At 48.7% G+C, this 11,399-nt stretch overlaps 4 protein-coding genes across 4 annotated transcripts; 2 read left to right on the forward strand and 2 right to left on the reverse strand.

The window, feature by feature from the left end:
* Positions 1-430: 430 nt before the first annotated feature.
* On the reverse strand, positions 431-2,474 carry P174DRAFT_388585 (uncharacterized protein; the record flags this gene model as incomplete). Its single annotated transcript, XM_024823415.1, is given in 3 exon segments — positions 431-837; positions 849-1,157; positions 1,215-2,474. The coding sequence occupies 3 exon segments, from the start codon at positions 2,137-2,139 to the stop codon at positions 431-433; spliced, it is 1,641 nt and encodes a 546-aa protein (XP_024682338.1). The 5' UTR covers positions 2,140-2,474.
* A 1-nt stretch (position 2,475) lies between these two features.
* On the reverse strand, positions 2,476-4,304 carry P174DRAFT_503591 (uncharacterized protein). Its single transcript, XM_024831172.1, has one exon. It carries the CDS (start codon positions 4,200-4,202, stop codon positions 2,847-2,849), a length of 1,356 nt encoding a protein of 451 aa, XP_024682339.1. The 5' UTR covers positions 4,203-4,304; the 3' UTR covers positions 2,476-2,846.
* A 2,790-nt stretch (positions 4,305-7,094) lies between these two features.
* On the forward strand, positions 7,095-8,347 carry P174DRAFT_369317 (fatty acid alpha-hydroxylase; the record flags this gene model as incomplete). The annotated part of the gene is made up of 3 exons (XM_024822272.1): positions 7,095-7,825; positions 7,885-8,133; positions 8,194-8,347. 3 exons carry the CDS (start codon positions 7,095-7,097, stop codon positions 8,345-8,347), a joined length of 1,134 nt encoding a protein of 377 aa, XP_024682340.1.
* Positions 8,348-8,832: 485 nt separating this feature from the next.
* On the forward strand, positions 8,833-11,371 carry P174DRAFT_440993 (putative RNA splicing factor (Pad-1)). The gene is made up of 5 exons (XM_024827194.1): positions 8,833-9,382; positions 9,478-9,697; positions 9,750-10,058; positions 10,120-10,599; positions 10,656-11,371. Exons 1-5 carry the CDS (start codon positions 9,046-9,048, stop codon positions 10,912-10,914), a joined length of 1,605 nt encoding a protein of 534 aa, XP_024682341.1. The 5' UTR covers positions 8,833-9,045; the 3' UTR covers positions 10,915-11,371.
* The last annotated feature ends 28 nt before the right edge of the window (positions 11,372-11,399 follow it).

An 11,399-nucleotide genomic window follows, 5' to 3' on the forward strand; every position in this document is an offset into this window, starting at 1 on the left:
GAAGAGATCCAGCAACAGTGATCAAGTCATTGTGTGACAACACTTCTTAAGAGGCTGACACCGCTGCCATATAGAAAAATAGCCACAAGGCACTGTATTATACACATTCATCTGTTGAAAAGGACGGCCTTTCCTGCTGTGCGCTATTATCTGCTATGTATACATCTCAGCAAATGATGTCCTCCTTGGTCTGCTCTCTACCACTAGCATTGTTCAATGAGCATAGCTAAGAGCGCCTCATTTTCAAAAGTGGTATCATTTTCACAAGGCGTGAGGGTGATGCAAAATGTAATCATTGGACCTTTCTAGCCCAGGTCGGTCTAATAACATTATGTCGTATACTGTCATGAAACAGTCATGCCAGTAATGACGTCGCCGGCAGTAATCTGTGTAAGAACGCTGCTATACATGCGTCACAGACTGTCAACACTCAAGCCTCCCAGTTTCTTCTCCTCGCGGTAAAGAGTAAACGAGCATTTTCTTCCTGGGTTCTCGGCCGTAGCAGGCCCGACGGCGTAGCATGCACAGCATTGATCTTCGAGAAGCGAACATCAACCACCGACGCTTTACGGCGCGCCCGATTGGCCCAGGATTCTGCCGCGAGTGGCCACTTCTTCTCGTCCCAGGACCGTATATCGGCACCCAGTAAGCCTCGACCATCCCCCACGAAACGTTCAATGCAGTCGAGAGGCGGCACGAAACGGCGACGAACGCCGCACCCCGTATGGTTCGCATCCAGCTGATAATCTGGACATTGTTTCAGGGACGATATGATCGACGTGATATCGGATGGCGGACCGGCCGCTGTGGAAAAAGGCTGAGGCCGTTCGGGGTGTCCTGGCCATTACCGTCTTCGTCCTCGGGATCGAGCGTGAAGTCTGGGTCTAGCAGACTTGATCCTATGAAGATGGTCTTTGTGCGTAGTGCGAAGAAGCGCATCATCTGGCCTAGATGGAAAGCGTCGCAGGCGTTGGAGTTGCCGAATCCGCAGCGGCATTGGAATTGACGTTGTTGGACTGTAGTTTGTGCTGCTGATGGTGTTGTATTGCTTGGTTTGGGTTCGTGTGGTTCTTCGAGTGCACCGTAGGCGCGGAGGAAGAATGCTTGTAGGTCTGTGATGGTGTTGAGGACGCACTGGCGTCTGTAGTAAAGTTCTTCTGTTATGGATATCAGCATCGATTCTCACGGAGCGACAGGGATGATATCTTCTTTACCTTCTATACCATTGGGAAGATATCCCCAGGGAGAAGTAGGAACATGACTCTCAATGCCATTGATCCAATACCTAGAACCCCCGACAATCAGAGCATGCGTTAAAACTTGGAACACCTGCGGATCATCCAAAAATCTGGCAATGAATATACTTTGACGAATACGATCCTCGTTGATCTTCAGCAACGAGGAATCAAATTTTGACAGGGAAATCTTGCCCTTCCCGTAAGCATATCTTGATCTTTGCAAGGCCTCTTTCACAACCTGTGGAGAATTCAATGCATCGCCTGTTTCAAGTAATCTGGCAACAAGAGAGGTCGGTTGAACTCTTAACTCGGCGTCAAATCCTTGCTTCTCATCATCTTCAAGAGACCTGTAAGACAGGATTTTCAAGAACAATTCAATGGCATCTGCCCCGAGCCTCGATAGGAAACGATCACGGGATAAGCTGATGGTTGGCAGATTGTGCTGTAAGCAAGCTTCACTGGCGTGATCTGATTGATCGTGCTCTTCTCCTTTCACTTCATGCGTCGATCTTTGACCATGGCCAGCCCTTTGCTGCATGAATTGCCGGCCCTCAGAGAACTTGTTGGGGTCGAGTAGAGCACGAAAGTATGGGCTGTTTTGTATTAAGTCTTGAGTGTCAACTTGCCAGCAATACTTATCAGCCTGAGATGAGCTTGAAGCAGATGATCCGGCGTCTGCGTATTCAATGATAACATCTGCGTGTTCGACGATGGATTTAGCATATTGCCGCGCTTGTCTCAGAGGAGGAGTTTCTCCATCTTCATGGTTGTTCGCCGTCGGCAACGAGCTCGCTGCTTGCGGGCCATCCGCAGCAAACTCAGCCACAGTATGTCGAGGCTGTGTTCGGCCTGGGTCTCCAGGCCCATCAGAGGAGGCAAGAAAACTATGGCCCCCCTTCATACTGGAGTATGTCGACTGATCTTTTAACCCAAAAAAGGTCTATAGAAAAATAGACCGCACAAATACAACAAAAGGGAGAGGCGCATCTGAATCACAGGCCCTCTAAAGCGCATATCCGAGCAATCGGGGTCTTGCTGGCTTTTGTCATGTTTTCGGTGACGATTGATGTTCTTGTGGGGAGCAGTGGCTTGCTATCTGGCATAAATTGAGAACATTCTAAAAGCCAGAGAGATATACTCTTGTCATATGGGAGCTTCCTTTCTAAATTTATATTACTTTGATGGAACAAGTGTCCCCAGAGAAATGCAAAGAATATGATCATTATCTAGGACAAGACGGAAAGTTGAGGTGGAAATCACTGTCGATAATTCGCCTCATTAGGCAATGAGTCACGTGATGCGTCGCGCTCAACTGCGTATACACCATGTTCTAGGATACAATCGGGTAATAAGGGCAGGAAAGACCAAGCTGTTCGGTAAAAGGGCCTGAAACACCAAAAGTAAACAAACGATACTCAGGTATTGACAAATTCTCGCTCGTACGATTACACAAGCTGTCCCTGAAATCCTCAAACGCCGCACCTGCTGCAAACTGTAAATTCTGGTCGTTAACGGTCTGGAAACATGAGTATCACGATGCATTCCGAATCTTGAGCCGAAGCTCTACCTGATCGAGACAAAAAAAAGAACATAATACTTGTGTTAGTATCAAGGTAATGATACCACGGGAATATGCAGGAGCTTGGGTGCGTCCAATGACCCCGAGCTCACACGGCAATCTACTGCATGCTTGACCGTTGCATCACGTAATTTGACCGCCTGCCCGACAATAGCATGCAGCTTTGTTGCGATTGGGCTCATGATCCTCGACGGTAACTCCGGAGCCAAGGGAGTTGTGGGACTCATTTCCTCGTCGCTCTCATCATCGTTTTCTTCTCGGCCATTGAGCACGCCGTTCTTGTGAGCGATCATGGAGAAAATAGCAAGATGAGCTGACGTTTCACCTGAAGTGCCTATCTCATATCCGTTCACTTGGGAAGAGTCGATGTCGAAGATGTCATTCCTCTGGGACATGAGGTGCCACGGCTCAGTGCACAGGAACCCCAGAACGAAATCTTGGTTGGCGCGAGCAGCAGCTAGACAGCTCCGTCTGTATTCAGGCGTGAATGAGGTGTCGGTCATTGATGGGAGACAGAGCACAAGACCACGTGCAAGGAGAGGCGGAGGCGGCAGACCATCACCGTTGGGCAAATTTTGGAGATTTGTTTCCGGAATGCCATCCTGCGTAATGAGATGAGGTGTCGAGTCCAGAAGCGATTCCGTAGAATCTTCCGTATGTTGAGTAATAGTTTGAGTGAGAGAGATGGTCGAGGATTTCCGAAGAGCGAGGCCAAGCCCACTCTCATCCACAGCGTAGTCAAGCGTCAGATATTGGTCAGCATTGGTTTGTTCCTTTAATTCAGAATCATCATGTCCATCCGCCAAGGACTCAGTCGGAGCATTAACAGCCGTGATCTCTGTCCGGATGGTTTGCACACTGTCAGCGACCGCTTCTCGAGCGGCAGCTTTCAATGTTGGGATCAAGATATCGGCTTCTTGGTTCCCGACAGCGACACCAGATGCCCAGGCCGTCGCAATGCCAGCCCACGAGGCTGCTTTGACCACACCTTTAGTGTATTTTTTCCGTATCAAATCCACCAACTCATTTCTCACTTCTCTTGTCTCGGTTGTTGATTTCCCAACCACGTCGACGGTAGCATTGAGGATTCGGCCGCTTTCCCAGATCAAGAAGGCGTGTCTCTTCGCCAGCAAGGTCAATTGGCGGACCGTCTCGTCGGACCAGTCGTCGATGATGTCTGCATGTACTTGGAAGATCGCAACATGAGGTCCGACCAAGGAAGCCAGAGTCAGCAGAGACTCGGTGTTGGTGATGGTATGTGAAGGAGAGACGCAGACAGGTACACCATGCGGTAAACCTTTCTTGGCTCTTGCTAGCGTCTGTAGGTAGGCAATGATACGGTTGCCCCGAAAAGAGAAGGATTCGAACGGTGTAGGTGATTCCATGTTTAAGGGCCGACTGATCGTAACAAATCGTGATCCCGTTGCCGAAGAGAGGAGGGGTATGATATGGGGATCTTGTTTCTTTTTAACTATCGTATCCGGGGCGGTTGAGGACTGGAAAAGGGTCAATCAATAATAATAATGAACGGAGCTCCCATTTCTTTGGCGAGCTAGACATGTACTAACTAGTAAGCTACTAACGCATCACTAGCCAGCTACCAATAGGCAATAGATACTAGGTAGGATAAATTATTAGATAGATACCCGGCCACTGGAGGCTTAGACAAAGAACTGGTCGAGACCAAAGGGATTGACAGTTGGCCAATAATGTCACATCCCCACTTTTTGTGGCAGTTAGCTCGACAAAAGATCAGATGCTGGCGGGAACTTTCTGTAATTATGTTTATCAAAGGCATCTATCGATTGAGGGACCCGATACTTCGTTTTTCGTAGATCTGTCCAGCAAACTCAAAGTCTCCGAGCAGCACTTGCATAAATCCAGCGAGACGGGAAGAGACATTCAAGCAAACCTTATGTGAGCTGAGGGAGTGAGGAAATGCTCCGCTTCAAACTCGAGCGAATCCTACGGGGGATATACGGAGAAACTCCTACGAAGTACGTCCTTGAAGTGACTCCATCACGATCCACCATGTCCTTTCTTAGGACGTCCTTTTCGACGGTTGACAGTCCACTGTCGGCTGCTCTTTCTTTCCTTAGCTCCAATTATCCAACATATCCATTTCAAGCGATGAAGATCAGGTCGCCTCGCTCCAGTTCCACATCCCATTAGCCAGAGCTGGCTTAAGTTACCAGTAACCCGCGGTACCCTAAGGCGCGGCGACGCCACGACTGTGCACTAAGTACTCCCCGTACCACTGTGGTAATTAACTAAAGTAAACACTGGGTTTTCATCGTCCATACCTTGCAGGTCGATTCAATATCTAGATCACGCGCTATTCGCCCTGGCTGCTTGAAGATAGAATAAGGTACTTACTTCCCCGTAGCTATTCAGCTACCTACCTTAGTCTCCTGTTGGGTCAATTTTTGGTATTATTTCAGGCGCCGCACGACTCAAAGTACCTACCTACCGTTTACTTGTTTAGGTATTCTTCCGGTTCACCGTTATGGGATGTGGCCCGCAACATACATCATCCAATAAATTATTGCTGAAATGAGGGAGGAAGAATATGGGGCGAAGAATCAATGAGATGATTGACATACATATCCAGCGTAGGTACGGAGTACTCCGAGTGATTTATCAATATTAATTACACACGGGATCTGACGTCTTGAACCCAGTTTTTGAGGTTAAACGGCATACTACCTAGTTTGAGTCCTTGACCGTTGAGGTTAGTAGCAGTGTGAACCTTGAATACTGAAGACAGGAGATTTACTGGGTCCTTGCTCATCCAACGGCTCCATTTCGCCTCTAGGTAACTTTGCAGCTGAATCACGGTTTCATAGCGGTAACATGGCCTGCACCGCGTGACTTCAATATTGATTGGCTTCAGTACGAACAGACTCAGCGTGCGAGAGAAGTACTGTACGGAGTAGAATAGACTGTCTACAGCAGTCTAGTCTTGAGGCTGGCGAGATCATAAGACACATCAATTTACAAAAGTCCCAGTGAAATAGATATACAACGGGAGTTCTGAAACTTTATCCACATCCAACGTCAAAGCTCCAAAGTCACATCCAACGAGGTTTTAGGCGCATACTTTTGCAGAATGAGCTGCCTCTTATGCTATGGGGTTTGCAAGTACGAGGCTTCTTCTGGTTCCTCAACGGTGTAACCGCGTAGCCTGGCAGGTAAGGTGTGCTCAACATTGTACAGAGAACTGGTATGCAAGGGTTGTGGCTATGGCGTGACACATCCAAATATGCAGCATGAATGCATCATAGCTCCTGAGAGCCTCGACATCTCAGGATCACTCGGACCCTCGGACAAGATTTCCGTGAACTAGTTTTCAAAAGTCCAACTCTCAGGCCATATCCTAATTCTATATCAGTCTGCTGAGGGAATGTTATCCGTCAGCCAGCCAGCCACCGGAAAGGGGTATGGGATGGAGGGATTCTGCCATCAGCTGCCAAAACCTTTGATGTTATTCCTGCCCATCGGTTCCCAAGGTTAGCTTGTAGATGCCAAATTTCATGGTACAATCATTGTTGACTAAATTGGGAAGCTTAACTACAATATTTGTATGGCGCATGTCCATTCAATAGGCAAGGTTGTCTGATCAACGGCCGATGAAAGTCACTGTTATGAATTTTTGTACTTACCTCACCTGTTTCCATATCGACTCAAGCTTCATTGAAAAACATGGATATCAGGCGTCGTAAGAAGAGCTCACAACCTTCAACTGTCAGCTTGAGAACATGTTGAAGCCTTGAAGGACATTAGAAGCCTTAAGAATAAGGATACAATGTTGAAGTGGGTCAGGGGTCACACTGTCCCAAAAGAGTATAGCAAACTATCAACTTTTGACGTTTCACCCACATGATTGCTACTCCTCGTTTCTCCTCAACAACTCTGGGTTTTGCGTATGATAATTTATCACTCAGCTCTCATCCCAGCTCGGCTCAAAGGACCTGCGAAAAGCCGAAGAAAAGACGCCGGTGCTTTGCAAAAGCGCAGTCGTAACTGGCGCAGTGTTTTGGTCCCATCGACTGTACGACGGATCCCGGAGCGATCGGACCCGCAAGTTGATATTATTTCGTAGCTCACGCCACTCCTTTTTGCCGCGATTTATTTTCACATTTTCGCCGTTCCATCTGAAGTTTTGGATTCCTGAACTTAGCGACTCTGTACTCACGGTCGGTTTAGTCGATCCCATATTGCTCGAGTCTGTTTCTGCAGCGCGCAGCGGTATTTCAATAACCTCGAAGTATCCGATCATGCCCGGAAAGATTCTGCCAACATTCACACCCGCCGAGATCGAATCCCACAACCACGCCAAATCTTGCTATGTGACTTTGGGGTCCAAGGTTTACGATGTTACATCCTTTCTCAATGATCATCCGGGGGGCGGCGACTTAATCCTCGAATATGCCGGTAAAGATGTGAAGGAGATCTTGCGGGATGAGGCCTCTCACAATCATTCTGAGGCGGCTTACGAAATACTAGAGGACCTTCTTGTTGGGTTTCTCGATTCCAAATCTACGGGAAAGACAGCAGATGCGAATGGGTCGGCTACAGAAGGGGCAGAAGAAGATTCGCGGCCAGTGTATGCTTCGACAGGCATGTCGCGCGAAGAGGACCTGTCCGTTGAAACAGACTTGACCAAGGATTATCAAACTTTCAAGTTTCTAGACCTCAACAAGCCATTGCTTCTTCAGCTCTGGAATAGTGGCTTCAGCAAAGAGTTCTATCTACAGCAGATACACCGGCCGCGCCACTATAAGGGAGGAGAGTCGGCACCCCTATTTGGAAATTTCCTGGAGCCCCTGAGCAAGACCGCGTGGTATGTGGTTCCTTTGCTCTGGCTTCCTCCAGTCACCTACGGAAGTTTCGTTGGATTCGCTGGACTGGGGAATGTTCCTGCAGCAGCCTGCTACTGGCTGTTTGGTCTTTTCCTTTGGACCTTGATTGAATATCTCATGCACAGATTCCTCTTTCACATTGACGGGTACGTACTCTACTGATGCCTGCCCTCCTAACTTCACCTGACATTTTGGCCTTCCTCAGGTATCTCCCTGATAACCGAGTCGGTATCACCCTCCATTTCCTTCTGCACGGAATCCACCATTATTTGCCAATGGATAGATACCGGCTTGTGATGCCACCAGCTTTGTTCGTGATTCTGGCCACGCCCTTCTGGAAACTGGCTCATACAATCTTCTTCTATAACTGGTACGCTGCGGTCACAGTTTTCTGTGGTGGCGTATTTGGATATATCTGTTATGATATGACACATTACTTCCTCCACCACCGCAAGTGAGTTTTTCAATCCCTATAATTATCAGTCCCCATATCTAATGCAGTGGCCTCTTCTAGCTTGCCCGCCTATTATAAGTCGCTCAAGAAGTATCACCTTGAGCACCACTTTGCCGACTATGAAAACGGCTTTGGTGTCACAAGTCGCTTCTGGGATCGGGTGTTTGGCACTGAGCTCCAAACCCCACCACCCAAGGGCGCGAAAGCTCAATGATGAAGATTGCTTGGAGTTTCTGTTCTTCGTCTCGCCCTGCGACGGATTCCTTTCTCTGCTCATATCTTAGCCTGACGACTAATTACAAATGACTGCGGGCTCCAACCTCCAATCCTGGCTAAACACCACAGCTTTTACGGATGATGGCTTTTGGTCCCTACCGTTGTTCGGACAACCATCGGAGGACTATGTACTTTCAATCTGTAATGATTGAAACTTTTATGTCTTAAACGGCTTTAGGATTGTTGTTTAAACGACTATATGATTAGGTATTAATACATAATAGAAACTTTTCTTTCATTGTGAAGTACTGGGTTGGGCCAATCTTGTTGATGTTGGCCTGAGGCACCAACTGATCAACTTTAGATTTTTTCAGAATAAGGAGGCAAATGCCAAGAATCATGTGACCATCCATGGTTCCTCTCAGTTTTGAGACGTTCAGACATCCCTCACCACCGGCTTATCAACAGCTAAAGCCTGTACATTCGTGGCACACTCCAATCAACTGATCAACTGTCCAGGCCTTAGCGTTCTGGTTGCGAAGTCTAAGAAATCTGATTGTACAAATAGAAGGGTTCGCTCAAGTCAAGCTTGATAACTTGTCCTCTCTAACGAAGCCCAAGTGACCCAAGTCCTTTCTTTTTCTCTCCTCTTCAAGACTGGTCAGACACAAGAGTGTTACCTAGCACATCGTCACAATGTCAGGTCTTGACGTTGAAGCTCTCCTCGAATCAACCGCTGCAGGAACCCCGCAAGACTCCGCGCAGTCTCAGGACCGCGATGACCGCTCAAAAGCCGATAGCAGTGAACGCCGTGACCGCGATCGCTCGCGGGATCGAGATCGCAGACGGCGCGACCGGAGCCGAGAACGTCGCCGAGAACGAGATGCTGATGGAGACGAAGACATGAAGAGTCCGAGAAGCGAACACGGCAGTGCTAACGGGAGCCATAGAAGCAGAAAGAGGAGCAGAAGCCGTGAAAGTGAACGCCGTCGGTCTCGCCGTGATCGCTACGGCGATGACTACCGCTCTTCTGGTGACTATTACCGCGGACCTGGACGGCCCCGCACTCGATCTCGCTCCCCAATGATGACCGCTACTACCGCCCCTCGGGTCGCTCTCATCGAGAAGATCGGGAAGAGGAGCGACGCTCACGCCGTGAACGCAAGCGCAGCCTAAGCCGAGAGAAGTCCCCAGAGCTCAATGAGGATGAACGTGACAGGCGTACAATTTTCGTTCAGCAGCTTGCGGCACGTCTAAGAACGAAGGAACTGATTGCTTTCTTCGAAAAGGTTGGACCCGTTAAAGAAGCTCAGATCGTCAAGGATCGTGTGAGTGGAAGGTCTAAAGGGTAAGTGTGGCTTCTCTACTTGGTGCCAGTGTGCCAACTAACGGCTTCATAGTGTTGGCTATGTCGAGTTCAAGAGCGAAGAATCCGTCGCACCTGCTATTCAGCTCACCGGACAGAAGCTTCTAGGAATTCCAATTATCGCACAATTGACGGAAGCGGAGAAGAACCGCCAGGCGCGTAATCCAGAGGCCAGCAGTGGACATAACCACGCTGCTCCATTTCACAGGTTATACGTGGGTAATATCCATTTCAGTATCACTGAAAATGACCTCCAGAATGTGTTTGAACCGTTCGGTGAACTCGAATTTGTTCAACTGCAAAAGGATGAAGCAGGTAGGAGCAAGGGTTACGGCTTTGTACAGTAAGTGACGATCTTCCCGTCTTCGTGCTTGTCCTGCTTCGACTGACAAACGATTGTGTAGGTTCCGTGACCCCAACCAAGCCCGAGAGGCATTGGAGAAGATGAATGGCTTTGACCTTGCTGGTCGTGCAATCCGCGTTGGCCTTGGCAACGATAAGTTCACCCCTGACTCGTCAGCGCAACGCTCGCAGAGCCATGGTGCGAACCAACCAAATTTCCAGGGCTCTTCGTTCTCCGGCCAGGGAGGACGTGGTATCCAGGCTGGCGGTACTAGCAACTTCGACCGTGCCGGTGGCCGCGAATCTGAAAAGGGAGCCGGCGCTAGTGCTCTGGATGATACAGACGTTGCCGGTGTGAACTTCAACAACTATAGTAGGGACGCATTGATGAGGAAACTTGCAAGAACAGATGAACCTGCCGAACCTGCTGCCGATGATAAGCAGAAGGTGCTCCGACCCAAGACAGAAACCAAGCCGTTGCCGGTCAATGTCAACATGGCAAGTCGATGCGTTTTGCTTCGTAACATGTTTGACCCTGCAGAGTGAGTTATTCCTCCACTTCCACAGAGGTAGTTCCCATGCACTAACAAAGCCACAGAGAAGAGGGCGAGGCCTGGATCAAGGAGCTGGAGGATGACGTCCGCGCTGAGTGCGAAGACAAATATGGCCATGTTGTTCACATTGCACTAGATCCGAACTCTCAAGGCGACATTTACCTCAAGTTCGACAGAGTCCAAGGCGGCGAGAATGCCATCAAGGGTCTCAATGGTCGATTCTTTGGCGGTCGACAGATCACCGCTCAGCCTGTCGTCGATGCTGTATACAGCAGTTTGTTCTCCCGCACAAAAGCAATTTAGTGCATGAGCAACTTCGTGGACACCTACCACACATGCACGACATGGTAGGTATCTCATCTAATCAGCTTATTAGGCGCGATTCGTGACGGTTCAAAACCTTTTTTATCCTTGCAATTTGATCTTCCTGCTGCGGCATGGTGCTTGGGTAACGCTGGCCCTGGTAGGTGCCGATCTTCTAACATCTCGCTTTCGTGATGTCATATGAGCCGGAAGGCTGTTGTGCAATGATTTGTTTATAGGAACTTCGCATCGTTTTAGCGCAGATGAACTTCTTTGTACTTTGACCATTCTTACCTGCTTCGCCAAACTGTAGAGCAACCGTTCCTGGTACCAGTCTCTTCAAGCCCATTGATAAGTAAACCATGTTGCTTTTGTAGTGTACTCTTGATGCCTGCAACACGGCCACGTAAGGTATGTCAGGATATCAACCGGCTATGTACGTACTTGGGAGCAATGCCCTCGTCAAATAGGATCAACATACGTTG

This window comes from Aspergillus novofumigatus (assembly GCF_002847465.1).
Source record: "Aspergillus novofumigatus IBT 16806 chromosome Unknown P174scaffold_4, whole genome shotgun sequence".
Taxonomy (NCBI): Eukaryota; Fungi; Ascomycota; class Eurotiomycetes; order Eurotiales; family Aspergillaceae; genus Aspergillus; species Aspergillus novofumigatus.